Source organism: Cervus canadensis, chromosome 16 (assembly GCF_019320065.1).
Source record: "Cervus canadensis isolate Bull #8, Minnesota chromosome 16, ASM1932006v1, whole genome shotgun sequence".
NCBI lineage: Eukaryota > Metazoa > Chordata > Mammalia > Artiodactyla > Cervidae > Cervus > Cervus canadensis.
This window is the reverse complement of record NC_057401.1, coordinates 31,570,268-31,593,647: the sequence shown is the minus strand read 5'-3', so window position 1 is coordinate 31,593,647 and position 23,380 is coordinate 31,570,268. Positions and strand designations below refer to the sequence as shown.

The 23,380-nt window shown below is 38.2% G+C and overlaps 2 protein-coding genes across 3 annotated transcripts in view; one reads left to right on the top strand and one right to left on the bottom strand.

Moving 5' to 3' along the window:
* Positions 1-446: 446 nt before the first annotated feature.
* Positions 447-23,380, bottom strand: part of PLCXD3 (phosphatidylinositol specific phospholipase C X domain containing 3) — a 190,129-nt gene continuing 167,195 nt past the window's right edge. For both annotated transcript variants that reach the window (XM_043488895.1, XM_043488894.1), the window contains exon 3: positions 447-7,330. In XM_043488895.1, the coding sequence (XP_043344830.1) occupies positions 7,177-7,330 (154 nt within the window). In that variant the 3' untranslated portion in view covers positions 447-7,176. The remainder of the gene's footprint in view (positions 7,331-23,380) is intronic.
* On the top strand, positions 14,652-23,093 carry LOC122454179 (ATP-binding cassette sub-family E member 1-like). The gene is given in 4 exon segments (XM_043488439.1): positions 14,652-14,779; positions 18,807-19,042; positions 20,650-20,718; positions 21,692-23,093. Coding segments are annotated over 4 exon segments (1,494 nt in total). The 3' UTR covers positions 22,753-23,093.

The following is a 23,380-nucleotide window of genomic DNA, read 5'->3' as shown; positions in this document are numbered from 1 at the left end:
GTAGTTTCATCTGAAGTTCTGAAGGTGAGGGGAGCAAAAAGAAGGGATGGGACCTCTGTTTTTAACTGCTTTTGTGATACAGATATAATATGGCACCCATGCTTATGTACAGCATTCTGTACACGGTGTCAGGATGGTGTTTTATAATGCTAACATACTATATTCATCAGTACGGTATTGCTATAGTGATATTGGCTTCTGTGGCAATACCAGAAGCTAAAAGCATCAGACTTTGAAGATGCCTAACTTTGATGCAATGGAAGCAATCATGGCATTGCCTTTATTGGTGGAGGATATATAGTCTTTCACAGAGGAAATCCTAATATGGTGATTTATATTTTTTAAAAAGAATGACATTTTCTGTTGCTCTGAGTCATGTCTTATTTAAAAGATCCACTTTGGGGCTGTAATAAAGCGCTGATGAATATGAAATAAAAAAATTAGGACAACTGGTATCAGGACTTTATTAGGCTTTTCACTGGATACAAAGAAACTTTTTTTAACATTAAGAACACAACCTTATCAAAAAAATTTCATTTGCTAAACAGAACTGTAGGCATGTATTTTCTTTACATCACATTTATTAAAGTATCAATGACCAGATCCTAAAAAGAGAAGGCACAGGTCTGTCTCCCGCTGGTGAATTTCTCGTGTCTAATGAAGGAAATGTCACCAGCTCTGCAAATTCCCATCCTTTAGACATGAAGTAAATCAACAGAAATGTGTGAAAGCAGGGCCATGAGATGGAAATGTTACATTAAGAGATCTGGATTTTCCTATCACTTATGTAAGTTTCAAGAGAGGAGGCAGCTACCCAAATGTCCTGAAACTCCATCCCCATTCAGGCCTTGCCAAGGAGTCACTGTTGGATTCAGAAATATTTGAAAACTCTATTTTAGGAATTCCAACACATTCTACACTTTGCAAATTTGTCTAGAAAATGGCCTTAGGTCTCATGGTTCTTACTCTGGGATGGGTTGGGTTTCCAATTTCTTAGAAAAAGTGTTGGTTGTGATAATCTGCTTTGATGAGTCTCTCTGGCAGGTATGGCTTCATTGTCAGGAACTACATTCCCACCTGCTGTCTCTTCCACCCAATCTCCTGAGTAGGCACAGACAAAGCTGTGTCCATACCTCAGACACTCCTCTCTTTCTCCAGCAGTCAAGAGAGTTCCTTTCTATGTCAAATTTTCTACAACTCCATAGATGACCAGGTCTAATCTGATAAAACTAATTTGTGCTAAGTTGTTAATAAGAAGAGTAATGGATTCATTTGTTACCTCTCTGAAAGAAAAAGATGACAAATTTTAAAAGCGGTCCTGGTATGAATTAGAAGGTGCTTCTCGCCAGGGGCATTTTTAATGGGTATGTTTAATGGGTATGGGTATGTTTCAGGTTGTCCCAATTATTGGGGAATGTTACATAAGGGATTAATTGTGGGGACAGAGACTTGGATCTCACAATAGACAAGTGAATGTGGCATTCATCTTATGAAATTTCTTGCCTGATTATTCTTCCTGTACTTCAGTTGGCCCTTCATAACACATTTCTGGGACTTGGCATGGGCCAATATTTTCCTTCATGAGGGGTATTAAGACCACTGATTTTCATGAGCTATCTTAACACAGGAGTGTGGAGAGAGGTAGGATGTTATCCCCTATAGGTAGCCCTACTGAAAAAGACAGTCAGGATTCATAGGGATTTAAGATTAGAAAAAAATGCAGACACACGCAATTAAATGTGAATTTCAGATAAACAATAGATAATTCTTAATATAAGTACATCTCATGAAATATTGGGAAATATTATACTAAAAATATTCATTTGTATCTGAAATTTGAATTTCACTGGGTGTCCAATATTCTTTCTAGCAACCTTAAATATGGGACAAAAATAATTGAAGATGGAGAAAAAGAAAAGAAGGTAGATTAATAACCTGTACCAAGATCCCAGACCTAAAGATTACAGAGTTTTGCTTTGAACATGACCACCAGTGCAGATCCTTAAATTAGTATTTGAATGCACTTAGGCAGATAGCAAAAATTCAGGAGTGTTGCTTCCTGCTTTTTTTCAAAGGGAGCCACATCGGTACCACCTAATGTTGATGGGTCTTTCATGACTCTCACAGAGCCAAGGCAGTTCATCTTACTTGAGAAGACTCCCCCCCTTTTTTTAAGTAATGGTTTGGAGAAACATTATTCTATGGAAAACTTGGGTTCCCTAAATATGGGTTCCATGTTTGGAAGAACAACTTTAGAAGTGCACTGGCTCTCTTGTGGATGGAAGTGAGTCTGAATTTAAGTTTTTTGCCCATTAATGAAGTTAATAAAATAACTGATGTTTGAAACTTAAAGAGCATTGGGTATCCCACAAGCTGCATTATTTGCTTATGGGAACTCAAATAAGTACTAAAGCACATTCCTCATGTGATTAAGAAAAGGCCATTTTTAACAAAAACATAATCTCCTTTTAAATTTTAATTCCGAATTGCAACAGTAACAAAAATGTCAATATATTAAGGCTGGTCATAATGTGCCCTTTTTCTTTAGGATAAGTTTGATTTTGTACAAGATATAGTACACTTACACACACACCACATACAAGCACATACTTCTGACTCATACAAATACACATTTAGAACTAATACCTATAAAAGAGTATCACAAATGAAATAAAAAGTGCACAATTTTCAATAGACTTAATCAACATGTTTTACAAATTCTACAGAACATTTTATCATTGTCATTGGGAAAACAAACAATTTAGAGCATTATTTAAAACTGTTTGTAACACAGGAGCCACCAGTAAGTTATGGCAAATACAGCATTTACACCATTGTGTCACTGAAATCTAGTTGAAAAGACTAAAGTGCTATAACATAAAATACTTTTAAAAACCTTGTTTAGCATATCTTGAGGGACACTATGCATTATTTTCTATTAGCGATTCAGAAAGCAGCACTCTACCTGTGAAGCTCTGATCTGGAGAGCAACCAAAGGTCAGAAGTTTGTGTCGCTGGATCATTAAAATTGCAGAACTGAAAAACTCACAAAAACATGCATTTCCTGAGACGTCCAACTTTCCAGTCTCCTCTAACAGAGGAGATCCTGAATGGGTAACATTGGCTAAAACATCTTATAGCCTCAAAGAACTTAAAACAATATTAAGAAAAGATGTTAAGAGAAGATGTGCGTTTGCTTGTTTGTGATTTATTTTTAAGTTCATCTTCGATTCTCCAGCTTGAAGTGTTACTGACAACATAGACTATTACTGCTAGGCATTTCTTATTTATGACGGTCTTATTTTTCACTGGTTTCCTAGTGATTTTTCTCCTCTTAAATATTTAAATATTTGAATTATGTTTGTGTCTACTTTTGTAGGAGATATTGATTTTAAGAGTTAAAACTTCAACAGAATCAGTTGATTGATTAGAGTGGTTTCCACTTGAATAATGTGTGAGATGTTCATGCTGTGTGTGTGTGTGTGTGTGTGTGTGTTTATGTGTGTACACACATAGGTGCATACATACCAAACACTTCATGCTCTAATACATTCACTGTTAGGTGGTGCTCCATGAAAAGCAAGTTTTCCTAGTATGGCTGAAAGTGAATATTGAGGTCATCATATAGAGTATATCCTAAGGCTTTTAAAAGATGCCTCCTCATTCTCTGCATTCATATGACTGTGTAGTAATAGGGAGACCTAAAGGATGAAATGGCAGGAGTCATCACCATATTGGGCCTTCAAAATTACAGACAGGAAAGCAAACCAAAAAATGATACTCTTTGCATATTTTCCCTCATCAGCCACTCACCCCTTTGATTTCCTGCTATAATTGGATAAAAGTTGGATTTTGTTTATTTGTTTTTTCTTCCTTGCAGGACTAGTGATGGAAAAGTCTTAAGAACTAAGCAAAACAAAATGTGCACCAAGATGTATCTCCTACCAGTTGGGTGTTTCTTTGTAGCCCTTATGCTTAGATGCTCTGGAAACACAATGTCTATCTAAGACAAAGGAGCTTAGGCTGATGGTAAACGCTAATCACATACCACTAGTCCTCACCCCCACCTCTTTATTTAAGGCCCACAGCCTGCTCCCCAAGTGTGTTCCAGAGCAGGGCCAGTGGACAGAAGACAGCCAAAGCCATCTTCTCTGCATTCTTCTTGCAAAGGAATCCCTTCTAGTGAACTTTTCCTCTAGCTGGAGGACCCGGGGTTCACATCTGCCTGTTCCCTCCTTTAGAAATTAAGGCAAGTCCATGTACTCCCAGTGCCTGCTACATATATACTGTATATCCATATGGAAACCAAACATTGGTTTGGAAATATCACTTGTCAAACAAGGTCTCTATGTGCAGATTATTAATAGCAATTAAATGCTTTCTCCAGTTGAAAAACTGCACAATTAATCTAATGCTTCAGCATGTTAATTTTTTTTTCCAGCACCCAAATGACAAATATGACAAAGCTAATTCTAAGCGAATGTTATAGGAAAGCATCTAAGTTCAAGAAAATACAACATAGTTACCTCTATATTTTACTCATTTTTCATTAATATGTTGAAAGATCTATTTTCTCATACATTTATAAGTCAAATCCTTGTGTAAGTTTGTAAGTTTGCTTGGCTAAAGGTCCTCCTGAGGGATGAATAATGAATAGTCAGAGAAAACCTGCCCAAAAAACAACTTCACAGGACATTAATTCCAATAAGCTATAGTCCTTATAAAAGGAATCATATTCCATTGCACGTAAAGAGCAGGTAAAAGATATAGAAAGACAATAAAACTGCAAGGAGAGAGGAAGCGGAAAGAAAACTATATTTGTAGATAATATTATCTATTCGTACAAAAATATTTGAATATAATCAGCTACTCTACTTTCAAAGTTCTCGTCAACTCTTTTTCATACATTGTTAAGGGTTTTGGTCTTAAAACTAAAGTATTTAATATCATCAAAGTTTTCACTTGAAAAGAATTGTCACTGTGTCCGTGACTGTGTGTGTTTGTGTGTATTTGTATGTGTTCACCTGCAAGGAGTAGGTACAGATTGGTTTATTTTGTTTGTTGATACAAATTCACACAACTGGAATGGAGAATATATCTGTTGCGTGTATATATGCACACTACTTGGTCAACAAAACACAGCTGTATACTTTTCATAAATGTTCTCTTCAGTCTAAACAATTTCTCTCCCTTCCCCACAGTGGTTAATAAATACTATTTTCTGACAGTGAGTACTTAAAATCTTTTAATCAACTCTTGATTATTTATAATTTTAATGTACATAAACTAGGAATCAAATCCCTTACCTAAGACTCAGAGATTAAACCACATGTTGTATGTTTAAATTAATTAAAAACTGAGAGCATGCTTTTATTTCTCTATGGTCCCACTTTACATGGATTATGTCGTTTTCCCCCAGGAAACTATTGAGGTGTGGTTATTTCTAAACATGAAGATAAAATAATTCAGAATTTTACAAATTTCAGCAAATCTTATAGATTTTTATAAATGCCTCAAAATAGTCCTGTGAGGCATATAGGAAAGGGTTATTGTGCTCTTTTAAGGTTATTTAGAGCTGTCAAATATCGCAAAGACACCGAGGGGGAAGCAATGCTTAAAGTTGTATTGCAGTTTTCTTCCTCATACATGTGGACTATCACATGGTAGAAGGCAGAAACTTTCTGTGAAACTTTGACCTCTGCCTCAAAATTAACCCTGGCGTGAGATGGACGGAACCCAAAAGTGATTTTCAAAATCTGTTCAAATCACATGTACTTAAGAATCTCCTGAAGATGCTTCATGGATCCTTGAGAGGTCACAGTCGTAGTTTCAAAGACATTGTTCTCATTCATTCTGTTACCCTTCCTTCTTCCTCAACTTTAATTTAAAAAACTCAAATTGAAGCTTCTCAGAATATGTTCCTTAAAATTTGGGATGTAGAATGACATGTTGGGAAATCTTAATTTGGTAGCAAAGCTTGCACAACCTTTCACTTCTTTCTTTCTTTTCTTATTTTAATTTTTTTAGTCAAATTAATTGTTAGAAGAACTTTTGTAAGTGTCTTTTCAGAGTTTTCTGGTCCTATTTTTTTAGTTAAAATTTTTTTCTTTTATAATTTTACTTTTATTTACTTTTTCATGGAAAGTCATTTTATTTTAAATATAGTGGTATGTACATGTCAATCCCAAACTCCCAATCTATCTCTCCTGTCCCCCACCCTTTCCCCTGTAACCATAAAGTTGATCTCTTAGTCTGTGTACCTTTTTCTGCTTTTTTAAGTTCATTTGTATCTTTTTTTAAATTCCACATATAAGAGATATAAAATGTTATTTGTCTTTCTCTTTCTTATTTTACTCAGTATGATCATCTCAAGGTCCAACAGAGTTTTTTTATTTTAACACACATAATTTTTCATGTACTGGGCATTCAAGACAATATTTAAGACATTTCTGAATTAAAATGACATCCATCTTCTCACCACCTCCATTTTTCAATATGGAGTTGGCACTAATTGTTCTTCCATAAAAGTTTTTTTATTCTATATTTATAGCTGCCTTCAATAGGAATACTGTGAAACACTATTGTTTTTAGATGACACAAAATTTACTGATTATGGCCTCCAATATTACTGATGCAGGGAAATCGATTTGATGCATATTATCTATGACCAAAAGTTAGCAAGATTGCAGACTACAGAATATTATACCAAATCCTACAAAACAAATAAATTTCAGTACAACAATGTAATACACATTATGCTGGGCATTCAATTACTTTTAAGTCCCATACAGCATCAGATTAAAAAGAGCGAGCGAGAGAGGGAGCAGAAAGTTTCATTTGGAGGAAAGTGTAGGAGCCCTAAGTTGAAATCAGAAACACAATCAAGTAAACACCCATAAGTTACAAAGACTAATTCTGAAAAACAAAATTTACTAGTCTTTTTTAAATCCCTAATACTAGAAGTAGGTTTTGCTTATCAAATGGGAAATGAAATATTTATAGTAATGAAGAATATGATAATAATCACTGAAGAATTGGTTTCCCCCTTTCCCACCCACTTTCAGCCCTTATCCATTCAGAAACTCAGTGGAATAGGAAGATCAGAGTGTTTATAGATAATACATCTAATACAGTGAATCTTCTCCTTCTTATTCACTGATACTCCAAACAGTACCATCAAGTGTTGGCTTCCCCTTCATCAAAGACATAGTTGAGCTTTATGACAGTGCTGATGAAATCACCAAGTTCTACAAAGTCGGCAGTGACAATATTGATGCCACTCTCTCCTGGCTTCTGTGTGCGGACCCACTGCATCATGGCAGGAAGAGCTCTGAGAAAGGAAAGAAAAAGAGATGTTACAGAAGGAAAGATGTTATTTTTCAAGCTTGCAATCCCCAGGACTTCCTTCAGTTTTCTAATTTACTAAAATAAATGCCCCAATTGCAGATACATAATGGAGAAAAAAACAAAAACAAAAACAAATGGACGATGGTAAATTCTTAACCTCTGTGACTCTGCAGGAGAAATACAGTTATCCTTGGAGGGTGGCTTAGATGGTAAAGAGTCTGCCTGCAATGCAGGAGACATGGATTCACTCCCTGGGTCAGAAAGATCCTCTGGAGGAGAAAATGGCTACCCACTCCAGGATTCTTGCTGGAGAATTCCATGGACAGAGGAGCCTGGTGGGCTACAGTCCATGGGATCGCAAAGCGTTGGACAAGACTGAGAGACAACACTTTGGAATCCAAGAGGGATTGGATTCAGGAATTCCCACAGATACCAAAGTCTGTGAAAGCTCTTTCACAGTGTCTTACATAAAATGAAGTTGTAAAGTCAGTCCTTTTTATCCATGGTTTCTGCATTCATGAATTCAACCAACCCAGGATTGATTTTTGTGGATATGGAACCCAAGCATATGGAGGGCTGACTGTAGTCACTATATCAGTCAATATTGGACTCCATCTTTGGAGATCTCAGATGCCATGAGAATTTATAGTGAAATTTCTCCACTAAGAAAGCAACAATCTTGCACTCATTTTCTAGTCTGGTATGGTGTGATTGCAAACCCTGGAGAGCTATGGGTTAGTGAGGTCAGGGATGAGTACATGCACTTAGCAAACATTTATTACAAACCCACTATTTTCAGGAAATGTGCTAGATTTTATAAATAGACATACTAGTGAAACTCCCTGCATTTAAAGAGTGCATAGTGTGGTGGCGGACCAATGGACAAGAAAGACAATTTTAATATAGTACAATCAGGGCTCATCCTTGAAACTTATTTACTGATCACCTCTTCTATTCCAGACACCGCTGAAGGCACTTGGAAAACTTGAGTGAGCATAGCAGATAAAAATATCCACCTGTGAGGAGCTCACAGTCTAATAAGGAAAGACAAACAATGAATAATAATCATCAATTAATTACATCATTTGATAGGAAGGAAGAAGTGCTATTAAAATGCAGCAAAAAAGGGAAGATTTGAAGTGTGCAGATAGAGAGGAGTGAGGCAGATTACAACTTAAAATAGGGTGCTTACACAAGTGCATTGACAAGGGGATATTTGTGCAAGGGTTTGAAGGAGACAAGGCAGTTAGTCACGTATATAGCCAGGGAAAACATTTCAGCTGCTGCCATAGCATTACATAGATAGCATGCCTAAACTTTGTAAAAGAAAGAGGAGACCATTAAAAGATGAAGTTAGAGGAATTACGGCACTGTAGGCTATTACAAGGGTTCTGAGTGTTACTTTGAGTGGAAAGGGGAGTCTTTGGAAGATCTTGAGCAGAATAGTGTTGTGATCTGACTTAATTATAAAAGATGATTCATTACCACGAGAGCACAGTGGAGAGTCACCTAGCCTCGTTTGCAAAATCAGGGAAAACTTTTCAGAGGAGCACTCCCTGAATGTTGAGAGATTAGGAAGACTTAGATGGGAGAAGGGGGGAATGGGGGATGGAGGATGATGTGGTATATTTTCAGACAGAGAAAATAACATTTCTACATTCATTAACAGAGGTATGGTGTGCTTAGGAGTAGGGTATTTGGACAGACAGATCCAGCTATTAATAAGGATGCAATATCCTATGATAGCACATTGAAGAGAAACCACTATGGCTTAAGCAGGCAGGAAGGGAGGCTGAGAAAGGGATAAATGAACCGAGGTCTTAGAGATGGCAGTGCAATAACAATGAAAGAGTGAGGAAGTCCATGTGGATGTCAAATTCCTGGATGGGATGGAGAGAGAAGGAAAGATAAAAAGGTATGAGTGGAGAGATCATGATGAAATTAAGAATCTCAAAGAAGCTATAAAATTTAAGGAAGCCTCAGAGTGCTGGAGAAATAAGAAGGGACCAGAAGACAGAAGGTTTTCAGAATGTAAATCAACCTAAAGCTGTCAACCAGGGAAATAATATGCTTAGATTTGTGATTCAGAGAGTGTGGTTTGCCTTCAGTGTGAACAAATGAAGAGAAAAAGGCAAGACTAGGATCAGAACTAACAACCAGAGAGCTGTGGAAGGAATCTAGACCAGAGATAATAGGAACTTACATTTCAGGGGCCACAATAAATATATTTGAAAGGAACTACGGAGCGCCGAAGAATTGATGCTTTTGAACTGTGGTGTTGGAGAAGACTCTGCAGAGTCCCTTGGACTGCAAGGAGATCCAACCAGTCCATCCTAAAGGAGATCAGTCCTGGGTGTTCATTGGAAGGACTGATGCTGAAGCTGAAACTCCAATACTTTGGCCACATCATGCAAAGAGTTGACTCATTGGAAAAGACCCTGATGCTGGGAGGGATTGGGGGCAGGAGGAGAAGGGGATGACAGAGGATGACATGACTGGATGGCATCACTGACTTGATGGACATGAGTTTGGGTAAACTCCGGGAGTTGGTTATGGACAGGGAGGCCTGGCATGCTGTGATTCATGGGGTCGCAAGGAGTCGGACATGACTGAGCGACTGAACTGAACTGAACCGAAGGAGAAAAGGTGGCACTAGTGGTAAAGAACTCACCTGCCAAGGCAGGAGACACAAGAGATGAGGGTTTGATCCCTGGGTGAGGAAGATCCCCTGGAGGGGGAAATGGAAACCCACTCCAGTACTCTTGCCTGGAGCATCCCATGGACAGAGGAGCCCGGTGGTCTATAGTCCATGGGGTTGCAAAGAGTTGAACATGACTGAAGCGACTGAACACACACACACACAAGGAGATAAAAGGACAACATCTGACTGGTGTGGGATTAGATATGATGGAGATGAAGAAAGAGGCCATGGATGATGCCTAGATTTCTAGCAGTATTCTGGCAGGTGAGTATCATCTACTGATTTTGGAAGGATAGGACTGAAGGCTTCCCAGTGGATGTACTAAGTTCAGTCTGAGACCTGTTGATTCTGAGGTGACTTCGGGACATATGATTGAGATTTTAATTGATTAAGTACAGGTCTAATATTCAGGACATAGAGCTGGTCAAGGGCTATCACATAAAAAGAAAAGAGCTATGAGAGTGGATAAAATTACCTGGGAAGATTGTATAGAGAAGGATGAGAAGAGAAAATCTGAATATCAGCTACATGGGCAGAAAAGTTGATTCAATTAAAAAAGGGAGAATTAGGTGTAGAAGTGGGATGAAAATCAGGAGCATATAGTATCATGAAATCAGAAGAAAAGAAAGACATGCTTTTTTTGGTTTGTGAGGTTGAAGTACAGAATGTAATACAGTGCCTTTATCCAGATCTCATAAAGCACATCTAGCCAAACTTGACCCATCTAGGCAAAACTGAAATAACTGCCTTGGGGTCCATTAATCCTGAGGGTAGTACCTTAAAAATTCTGATCCATGTTTTCCAGCATTTACCTTTGTTTGTTAGATACAGATAGAGGAGAACCCAAAAAGTGCTTCTAAAAGAGGATAGCATGGATCTAAAAGACCCATTGCCATCAGAAAATAGACTGGCAGGTGGAGGAATTTGGTCTTCATAGCCACAGTTTCTGAAGGGAATTCTATCTTGAATTAAAAAAACTGTGGATCCCTAGAGCACAGACACAGGGGCATTCAAGTTCATCAGAGAGACAGATGCCATGGCAGTGTGTGTGCAGCCACTGGGGTTTGAATTCCATTACTTTCTCTTCTGGGCTTGCTCGGACAGATGGCATTATCTCTGTTGTAAACACAGTATCACCTTGGCATTTCAGAAAAAGCAGACACTCTTTGGAAAAAGTATCAAACCAGCTCATTTCCTGGGAAGATGGTTGCTTAGCAGATACACACACCTTGAGAGGTGAGAGGTTGGTAGAAGAGTGATGCTGAGGCTGGGGCTGATTCTGTATTAGCTTTAACCCAGTAGCTCGTTTGCCAGATCCCTAGGGTACTAGGTTATGGAAGGTTCCTGAGCAACAAAATTCCCATCTGAGAACCATGACCATCATGAAAACAGAAACTCAGATGCCTGCTACTACTCTAAGACTGATATTCCTGGGCCTGAATTTAGAACAACTAATTGTTATCCCCATGGAGAGATGTTAGGATTGTTCTTCTCTGTTTCACTATAAAATAGATTACTTTGAGGATTGATGAAATATCATTTTGGAATAGCTTGTAGTCCTCAGGTGAAATGAGTTTTACATTTAAAATGCCATTTCTCTGAGTCATGGAAATATTTTTCTTTTTCTCTTCAAATATACTTTTCTCAAGTCAATATGATACCAAAAACAAAATAAGCAATAATGCCAAATTAAATCTCAAATACTCAGATGGACTTAAGTAGAATTATATTAAACAAAAAGACTCAGTGTTCTAGATTAGAACAAACAAATGCTGTTGAAATTACAATAATTATTTAGAGGGGCATTTCTTAAACTTTTAAATTTTTTTTCCTACCATGGAACCTTTTACCTTTATTCTTTTTCTTTTTTTCATTTATTTTTATTAGTTGGAAGCTAATTACTTTACAATATTGTAGTGGGTTTTGTCATACATTGACATGAATCAGCCATGGAGTTACATGTATTCCCCATCCCGATCCCCCCTCCCACCTCCCTCTCTACCCAATCCCTCTGGGTCTTCCCAGTGGCCATGGAACCTTTTAAGATATTTTCCTTCCTCACTCTCTTTCTCAATAAAGTTTTAATACCACAGATAGACTTTAAATATGTTTATATATTGTTTGTATATTCCTGTGCTTTTTACATAAAAAGAGCACATTTTTTATTTGCCCTCCTGAGAATCAGTTCTTATATTAGATAAATAAATTGAAAAGCCTACTCTAGTGGTAATAAAATATTGTCTCAATGCAATAATTTTCACTGTATAAGACAAATTGGTTAACAAAGACCTATTGTATAGTACAGGGAACTCTGCTCAATACTCATTAATAGTCTAAATGGGAAAAGAATTTGCAAAAGAATAGATACATGTATATGTATGGGCTTCCCAGGTGGCACTAGTGGTAAAAAAAAACCCATCTGTCAATGCAGGAGACATATAAAAGACAGGGGTTTGACCCCGGGGTCAGGAAGATCCCCTGCATGGCAGCCCACTGCAGTATTCTTGCCCAGAGAATCCCGTGGACAGAGGAGCCCAACAGGCTACAGTCCATACGGTAGCAAAGAGTCAGACATGACTAAAGAGACTTAGCACACAAATGTATAACTGAATCACTTTGCTGCTGCACACCCAAAACTGACAAAACATTGTTAATCAACTATACTCCAATATAAAGTTTAAAAAAATAATTAAAGAAAAAACAAACTGGTTAAACTTTAATGTTTTAAAATCACCCATTCATTTATTTGGAATTCCCTGATAGCTCATTTGGTAAAGAATCCGCCTGTAATGCAGGAGACCCGGGCTCAATCCCTGGGTCAGGAAGATCCCCTGGAGAAAGGAAAGGCTACCCACTTCAGTATTCTTGGGCTTCCCTTGTGGTTCAGCTGGTAAAGAATTTGCCTGCAGTGCAGGAGACCTGGGTTCGATCCCTGGGTTGGGAAGATCCCCTGGAGAAAGGAAAGGTACCTCCTCCAGTATTCTGGCCTGGAGAATTCCATGTCCTGTATAGTCCCTGGGGTCTCAAAGGGTCGATTATGACTGAGCCACTTTCACTTTCATTCATTCATTCAACAAAGATATATTGTACCTACGGAAGACAGTGTTCTAGGTATAGCTCCTTAGAGCATTTTGGGGTTTGAACCTTCCTCACCTCTCTCTAAGAAAACATTGCTGTAGTCCTGCCCCCACCCTCGTTTTCTGTGACTTTTCTACACTACAGTCACAATAACCTTTCTCAGAACGGAGTGCATTATTCTTCTACATGAACAACTGCAGTCTCCTCTCATCTAGAAGGTACACCCAGTTTTGAATCAGTCAGGATGAGTCTCTGCAGCCTCCCTCACACACTAACCACACACACAGCTCTCTTCAGCCTCTGGGCTAACTTGTTCTCTGGTAATACTGAAATTCTTGTGTGTTCTCCCAAACACATCCTGTGGTTTCACACCTGTTTTTTTTCCAAGACTTCTCTCTATATGAAATACCATTCCTTCTTCAGTACCCTTCCTGGTCTAACTTTCACTTGCCCTTCAAGACTTGGCTGAGGCAGTATTTCCATCCTTTCAGTTCAAATCTGGGTGAAGAGCTCTCTTCTTGATGCTTTATACTCCTCAAGCACAGTCTGTAACTACACATTGCGCATGGTGTTCAGATTTTCCACTTCCATGCCTATTTCTATCAGTGCTTGCACCCTTTCCAAAAAAAAAAAAAAAAAATCATATCGTAGTCATCAATAGATCCCCTGTACTTATCACAATCCCTGGAACCCAAAAGGAAAATAGCACATTTATTGAACTCAGATATTGAGCCAGAAATCCTGGTCCCAGCTGTCTCAAAGTCCAACAAGCAAAGTAGATGTGAATCAACGTGATAATACAATATGGCGCAACAGACATGGGCATAGGAGCCTATGGGAGCATGTAGGTAAAATAATTTATTTCACTTGGGAGAAATTTAAGGAATGCATCACAAAATAGGTGACATGTTGAGGTTGGTCAAGACTCTTTAGATAAAGAAGCCAAGTATTTCAAGAAAAAGGAACAGCACATCCAGTCGAACATGGACTGTAGAGTAGATCACCAGAACTTACTTGTGTAACTCCAACTTTGTACATTTTAATCATTACTTCTTCATTTCTCCATCTCTCCAGCTCCTGGTAAACACCATTCTATTCTCTGCTTCTATGAAACCGACTATTTTTTGATTCCACATAGAAATGAGATTATACAATATTTATTTTTTCTGTGTCTGGCTTATTTCACTTAGCATAATGCCCTCCTAACAAAACAGTACTATATCCTAAAATTTTCTAAGAAGGTAGATTCTATGTTAAGTACTCTTACCACACATATACATAAAAAATAATAAAAATAATAAAGGGTGCAGGAGGAAATTTTGAGAGGGGGTGGGTATGTTTATGGCCTTAATGGTGATGGTTTCATGGGTATACATGAGTTTGGTATCTCCAAACTCATCGAGTTATATACATTAACTATGTATACCAGTTTTATCATCTATCAGACCTCAATAAAGTGTTTTTTTTAAAGTATACGGGTATGAAAGAGATGGCACGATTAAGAAGGATGAGGTGACCAGAGAGTATGTGCCGTGGTGTGGGGACACTAGAGCGGGTGACTGGAGAAGGGGAGGAACAAGAAGCTGTTTGGGCCAGATTGTTAGGGGCCCCCTTTGACCTGTGGAGACAGAGCTTCCCCTTACAAGCTCTCAGGTTTGTTCTTGATTTCATCCAAAGAAGAGTTCTTTGATTTTCTCATGCAAAGAATCTAATATTGATCCCATAGTAAGTCTACTGCCTAATGACACTGAAACTAGTATTCAAGACCTTAGGGAGTTTCCTTAGGAAGTTCTCAGATTGCTATGAGATTTTAAAAAGCCCTCATTCATTCATTCATTCATTTATTCACATTAGCACCACCATTAGAACCAAAAAGGTGCTAGCAGAAATTTGAATAGCATTCACTAGTATTATGAATGAAAATATTTCTTAGTGCAATTATGCAGCCTGAAGAGATGACTAAATTCTCTTTGAATCTGTATGTTAATACTTTAGTATCTATTTATGGAATAGTCTCTTTTGGTCTCCTATAGTCACATAGAAAAATGTGACTATGCAGATATTGCAGTGCTGTCTTTTAAATGCCTCTCTTTTTCTTAATCTCTCATTTTCATTAGATTCTGGATTCATACTGTGGATTTACACTGTTTATTCACAAGACCTCCCTGAAAACCAGGAGAATCACATCGCTTCAAGATAAATAAAAACATAAATAAAATCGTAGTCCTAGTGTTAAACACAGAGCCAGACTGTTTCTGCTCAAGTCTCAGCATCAGCATTAATTATGAGCAAGTTGATTAACACTCTAAGCCTCAGTTTTACCATCTATCAAATGGGCATATTAATGAGGATTGAAGTAGTTAGTGCATATAAAGTGCTTAGATGAAGGCCTAGCTCTCTCTAAGTGGCAATGTATTGAACGTTCATTGAATTACAACCAAGGCAATGCTCTGCTCCAGAGTCTCAAAGAAGGACGTCAGCAGGGAATTCTGAGAGCAGCATTCAGCCACAGTACAGGGGGATGTAAAAATGAGCTTATGGGATTTTTTTTCCCCAACATTCACCATTTTCTAACAGTGATAGAAAGCAGGTGGGGGAGATGTCCTGGTGTAAAAGGGCAAGACTGGTGATGAGACTTGAGGGAAGTATCCTTGGAAGTGCTTTCTTTGGGGCACACAGTTATAGGAAAAAAACCAAGTACACTTTCCCCATCATAGATTCTAATTTAGGTTAGTAAAAGAACAGATTCAGCGCCAGAATTTGGTACAGGAAGCCTCACGGCTCTTCTCCGGAATATGGAGCTCTCCTTTGGAAAGGCATCTTCAAACAGATTGCAGGCTCCTTAAAAACAGGCAAGTCTACAGGAATCAGAAACCTTCCTCCAAGGAAGCAACGGGCGGGCAGCGATGTGGGAGCCGGAGGTCTTCTGATGTGCTGGCTTTGAGAACCGATTTTGAAATGACTTAAAGGAAAAAATAAAGAAATTGGAGGTGCTAAGTTCAGCAACCCTCGATGTGCTGACCTTGACTTACTAATTCATGGGAGCTTCCTTTTTAGGGTGCTTCCATCACTTCTTTTAGCACAAAGATAAAAATTCTTAACTGGCCTATTGGCTCTGAACAATGGCCAGCTGCTCCTGTGGTTTCATTTCTGTCACTCTTCCCCCCACTGAAATCTAGACACATACTCAGCCTTGCTTATCTTGACCAGACTAATTTTCCCCAGGGAATTTTATAAATGCTGTTTGATTGTTGTTAGTTTGCTATTTTCTTTTTTGTTTTTTCACCAAGAATACCTTCTTTCCTGCCTCTTCACTTGCCTCACTCACTCCTTCTTCTGGAGATAGTTTAAATGTCACTGCTTCAAAGCACTAGACAAAATTGTAATTATATTTATGTGTTTGATCAATACCTCTCTCCAATGAGACAGCAATGACTTTGAGGGCAAAGATTTTCTGTTTTCTTACTGTTGAGCCCAAGTGCTTAGCATAGCACCTGGCATAGACTAAGTACCCAATAAATACATATTGAATAAATAGGTCTTATTTTTGGAAATATCTTTCAAAGGATAAAGTTTATTAGAATTAAACTTAATTAATCAGATTTATGTACTATCAATTTATTATTAAATTATTAGTTTTAATTTCTTGTCATTTAATTAGATTTAAATTTGTTAGGGATCCATGTCAAATTCATATTCAAGTGTGTGCGTGTGTGTGTATGTATGTGTGTACACAGTATTTTTACAACAAATGCATTTTATATATACTACTCCTGTAAATTCTCTAAACTTCTGTATTTTGTGATTATGAATGAACAATTGTGGATAATAAAACACATGCATCTTTCAGTGAATTTTATTTGAATATATTTAATTTTCAATGAAATGTTTCTTTTGTTGAAATGAATAGAATCTCTGAATTAAATTATTAATTTTTACAGAAAGTAAAGGAAATGGCAACCCATTCCAGTATTCTTGCCTGGAGAATTTCATGGACAGAGGAGTTTGGATGGCTACCTGCCATGGGGTTGAAAAGAGTCAGACACAACTGAGTGACTAACACACACATTCCATTTTTACAGAACTCTCTGATGCCCTTGGAAATAAAGATTACAATGAAAATGTCAGAGCCTTGTTACTGCCTTTCCCAAATCCAGCCTCTGTTGAGAAATGGAGGCCTCCCTGATCTGCAAAATTTAAAATAATGACCACAGGTCTTTCCTCCTCTGGGCAACTGAGTCACCCAGGAGCAACTAATTAAAATCAAGTCGGACATATTTTAAAATGTGATTTCTTGTCAGTCTGGCCCCATCTAAAAGCTTAGAAATTTCACTTGAAAATGTAAAGAGAAAGATGAAACAAAAATAAACTCTTTCGCCCAAAGGTTGGCATTTCATGCACTGAATCATACAACGATAAAAGGCAAGGCCTTTGCATCTGTAGGTTTAAATCCCAGAAAGGGCTTCAAAACAACCTCAGGTAGACATTTCATGCAAAGACGGGAACAACAAAGGACAGAACCAGTACAGACCTAACAGAAGCAGAAGATAATAAGAAGAGATGGCAAGAATACACCGAAGAACTATACAGAAAAGATTTTAATGACCCAGATAACCACGATGGTGTGATCACTCACCTAGAATCAGGAACCCTGGAGTGCGAAGTCAAGTGGGCCTTAGGAAGCATCACTACAAACAAAGCTAATGGACATGATGGAATTCCAGCTGAGCTATTTCAAATCCTAAAAGATGATGCTGTGAAAGTGCTGCACTCAATATGCCAGCAAATTTGGAAAACTCCATAGTGGCCACAGGACTGGAAAAGGTCCGTTTTCATTCCAATCCCAAAGAAAGGCAACACCAAAGAATGTTCAAACTCCTGCACAATTGCACTCATCTCATTTGCTAGCAAAGTAATGTTCACAATTCTCCAAGAGAAGCTTCACCAGTACGTGAACTGAAAACTTCCAGATGTTCAAGCTGGATTTAGAAAAGGCAGAGATCAAACTGTCAATATCTGTTGGATCATTGAAAAAGTAAGAGAGTTCCAGAAAAACATCTACTTCTGCATTATTGACTATGCCAAAGCCTTTGACTATGTGGATCACAACAAACTGGAAAATTCTTGAAGAGATGGGAATACCAGACCACCATACCTCAATCCTGAGAAATCTGTATGCAGGTCAAGAAACAACAGTTAGAACTGGATGTGGAACAAGAGACTGGTTCCAAATTGGGAAAGGAGAATGTCCAGGCTGTAGATTGTCCCCCTGTTTATTTAACTTCTATGCAGATTTCCTGGGTCAGAAAGATCCCCTGGAAAAGGAAATGGCAACCCATTCCAGTACTTTTGCCTGGAAAATGTTACGGACAGAGGAGTCTGATAGGCTACAGTCCATGGGGTCACAAAGAGTCAGATACAACTGAGCGACTGAACTGAACTGAGACAGACAACTGTGTCTCAGAGATGGTAACCTGCGTGAAGGACACATTAGCTGCTATCACACCAGGACAATCGGAGGACTGAGTGACCCTCGCCTTCACCCTAAACATCCAAGCTGCTTCCAGTTTTCAAAGGGACGGATTCCAAGTCCTCAGGAAGACAGGGGAACCATCTCCCTTCCCTCCCTTGCCTGGAAGCTTGTTAGTTTAATTTGGTTTTATGTTTGTTTAACAAAAAGTAATGCAGTCAAATCAAAGCAAAAGACGCCATCCGATTCCTTTGATGATGGCAACTGGAGCCCTTTTTTCACTGTGGCAAGGAAGAAAACTGTTAAAAACCCATTTTCAATTAAAATAAGATCATATAAACTGCAAGAAGAAGGGCGTTTAGAGTTCCTAAAGTGTGCTGTGTCCTCAGGCGCATCGTTCACTCCAGCCCCTGTTTCAAAAGGAGTCATAAACCAGAAAAATGAATGTGAGCATGGCCAGCCCTCAATGGAGCCCCAGCTGCCAGGGGAATATTCTGTCTGCTGATTTTCTAAGGGAGGGAAGGAAGAAAGCAAGCTTTGTACACTCTAAACAAAGAGTCCCTTCAGTGTATTGACAAGATTTAGATTGCCAGAAGGCAGACAGTGGGTTTTCTTTCAAGGGTAGCATCTCAATATAATGAAGACTTCTGTGCAGGATCAAGTGTTCTCACCTCACAGACTCTTCCTGGAAACCACATAACCCCTCACTCAGTGCCAGTGCTTGGGGAATTCGGGGACTCAAAGCTCAGAAGCGATTTACTTTATTCAAAGTTTACAGTTTCTATTTATTGGCACCCGCCTGTCCTTTCTCCCCTTTGGAAAGATTTCCATTTGCAAAAAAAAAAAGCTGCAGCTGAATTTGTGCAGAAAAGAAGTTTTAGCATTTCTGATTTTGCCTGGAACAAATACATCAAGGACTATCTAGGTTTATCCCTTCACTCTCAACTGTTCCCATCTTGGGATTCCAGGATCTTGGGATAGCAGAGATAGTAATGCCAAAAGCCATGAAAGAAATTGGTCAGCCATGAACTGTGGTCACACACATTCACTGAAATGTTGCCCTTTACTATTGGCAGAATCATTTTATCAATTCAGATTTACTATTGACTATTTGTGGTTTATTGGAAGTTCTAGTGGAATTCTGTATGCTTTTAATTTTAACAATGGAGACATGTTATTAGTTATAAAATATACATTTATTAAGAGAAGCTGGTCTCTGTGAGGGGAAATGGTATGCAAGATTATTTTCTAAAATTGAAGTGCAGTTGATGTATAATATTATATAAGTTACAGGTGTACAATATAGTGATTCACAGTTTTTAAAGGTTATACTCCATTTATGGTGGTGGTTTAGTCACTAAGTCATTTCCAACTCTTGCGACCCCCTGGACTGTAGCCCTCCAGGCTTCTCTGCCCATGGGATTTCCCAAGTAAGAATACTGGATTCAGTTTCCATTTCCTTCTCCAGGGAACCTTCCCAACCCAGGGGTCAAACCCACATCTCCTTCATTGCAGGTGGATTCTTTATCAGCTGAGCCACCAGAGAAGCCCATCCTCCATTTATAGTTATTGTTAAACAATGGCTACATTCCCCGTGTTGTACAATATATCCTTGTAGCTTATATTATACATAGTAGTTTGTACTTCTTACTCTCCTACCTCTATATTGCTTTTCTCCCCTTACTTCTCCCCACTGGCAGCCACTAGTTTACTCTCTATATCTGTGAGTCTGCTTCTTTCTTATTATATCCAGTAACTTGTTGTGTTTTTTAGATTCTGTATATGAATGAAATCATACAGTGTTTGTCTTTCTTTGTTTTATTTACCTCACTTAGCACAATACTCTCCAAGTCCATCCATGTTGTTGCAAATGGCAAAAATTGCATTCTTTTTCATAGCTGAGTAGTATTTAATTCCATCAAAAAGGACAGAAATGGAAAAGACCTAACAGAAGCAGAAGAGATTAACAAGAGGTGGCAAAAATACATAGAAGAATTATACAAAAAAGGCCTTAATAACCTGGATAACCGTGATGATGTGGTCATTCACTTAGATCCAGACATCCTGGAGTCTGAAGTCAAGTGGACCTTAGGCAGCATTACTATGAACCAAGCTAGTGGAGGTGATGGAATTCCAGTTGAGCTATTTCAAATCCTAAAAGATTATGCTGTGAAAGTGCTACACTCAATATGCCAGCACATTTGGAAAATTCAGCAGTGGCCACAGAACTGGAAAATGTCAGTTTTCATTCCAATCTCAAAGAAAGGCAATGCCAAAGAATGTTCAAACTATTATACAATTGCACCCACTTCACATGCTAGCAAGGTAATTCTCAAAATCCTTCAAGCTAGGCTTCAACAGTACATGAACTGAGATCTTCCAGATGTTCAAGCTGGATTTAGAAAAGGCAGAGGAACCAGAGATCAAATTGCCAACATTCATTGGATCATAGAAAAAGCAAGATTATTCCAGATAAACATCTACTTCTGCTTCATTGATGATGTTAAAGCCTTTGACTGTGTGAATCACAACAAACTGTGGAAAATTCTTCAAGAGATGGGAATACCAGACCCCCTTACTTGCCTCCTGAGAAAGCGGTGTGAAAATCAAGAAGCAATAGTTAGAACTGGATGTGGAACAATAAACTTGTTCAAAATTGGGAAAGGAGTATATCAAGGCTGAATATTATGACCCTGCTTATTTAACTTCTATGTAGAGTATATCACGAAAAATGCTGGGCTGGAAGACTCACAGGCTGGAATCAAGATTGCCAGGAGAAATATCAGCAACCTCAGGTTTGCAGATGATACGACTCTAATGGCAGAAAGTGAAGAGGGACTAGGGAACCTCTTGATGAGGGTGAGAGGGGTGAGAGAAAAAGCTAGCTTGAAACTCAACATTCTAAAAATGAAGATCATGCCATCCAGTTGCATCACTTCATGGCAAATAGAAGGGGGAAAAGTGGAAGTAGTGACAGATTTTCTTTTCTTGGGCTCCAAAACCACTGCAGAGGGCCACTGCAGCCATGAAATTAAAAGATGCTTGCTCCTTGGAAGGAAAGCAATGATAAACTTAGACTGTATAATGAAAAGTAGAGACATCCAAGCAGCGTTTAAAGGCTGCTATTACTATACGATCTCTAATAAATCCAGACAGATATATCATTGTGGTGGAGCATGATCTAAGTGTATTAGACTATCTCTCTGACTTCATCTGCTGTTTATATGGCGTACCTAGTGCTTATGGTGTTGTCACTATGCCTTTTAGTGTAAGAGAAGGCATAAACATTTTTTTGGATGGCTACGTTCCAACAGAAAACTTGAGATTCAGAGATGCATCACTTGTTTTTAAAGTGGCTGAGACAGCAAATGAAGAAGAAGTTAAAAAGATGTGTATGTATAAATACCCTGGAATGAAGAAAAAGATGGGAGAGTTTGAGTTAGCGATTGTAGCTGGAGAGTTTACAGATTCTGAAATCATGGTGATGTTGGGGGAAAATGGTACTGGTAAAACGAAATTTATCAGAATGCTTGCTGGAAGGCTTAAACCTGATGAAGGAGGGGAAGTTCCAGTTCTAAACGTCAGTTATAAGCCACAGAAAATCAGTCCCAAATCAACCGGAAGTGTTCGCCAGCTACTGCATGAAAAGATCAGAGATGCTTACACTCATCCACAGTTTGTGACTGATGTAATGAAGCCTCTGCAAATTGAAAACATCATCAATCAAGAGGTGCAGACATTATCTGGTGGTGAACTGCAGCGAGTAGCATTAGCTCTTTGTTTGGGAAAACCTGCTGATGTCTATTTAATTGATGAACCATCCGCATATTTGGATTCCGAGCAAAGACTGATGGCTGCTCGAGTTGTCAAACGTTTCATACTCCATGCTAAGAAGACAGCCTTTGTTGTGGAACATGACTTCTTCATGGCCACCTATCTAGCAGATTGAGTCATTGTTTTTGATGGTATTCCATCCAAGAACACAGTTGCAAACGGTCCTCAAACCCTTTTGGCTGGCATGAATAAATTTTTGTCTCAGCTTGAAACTACATTCAGAAGAGACCCAAACAACTATAGGTCAAGAATAAACAAACTCAATTCAATTAAGGATGTAGAACAAAAGAAGAGTGGAAACTACTTTTTCTTGGATGATTAAAGTGAATCTGAGAATATTGATAAGCCATTTATTAAGAGAAACATTTATTGGAATTTTTGTCATATAAAATTTAAATCAGGTTTTATACACCACATGCTCTAGAGCTTGAAGTATAATTTACTTACTGTAACATCAAAAGCCAGTTGTGTTGTAAATGGTAGTCTGAATACAGAAAATGCCACTTTTCTGATCTTGATGATAGAACCCTTTTTGTGCATAACATTGTAAAATGAAGACATTTCAAGCATACAAATTACCTCCAGGTTTCCATAATGTATAGAAAGATTTTCAGTAGGTTTACTATATATTCATGTACTAAATGCTGAGCAGTGTTGCCCCTTTTAAAACTATAAAACACTGATGAAAGAAATCAAAGAGGACACAAACAGATGGAGAAACATACCATGTTCATGGATTGGAAGAATCAATATTGTCAAGATGGCTATTCTACCCAAAGCAATCTATAGATGCAATGCAATCCCTATCAAGCTACCAACGGTATTTTTCACAGAACTAGAACAAATAATTTCACAATTTGTATGGAAATACAAAAAACCTCGAATAGCCAAAGTAATCTTGAGAAAGAAGAATGGAACTGGAGGAATCAACCTGCCTGACTTCAGACTCT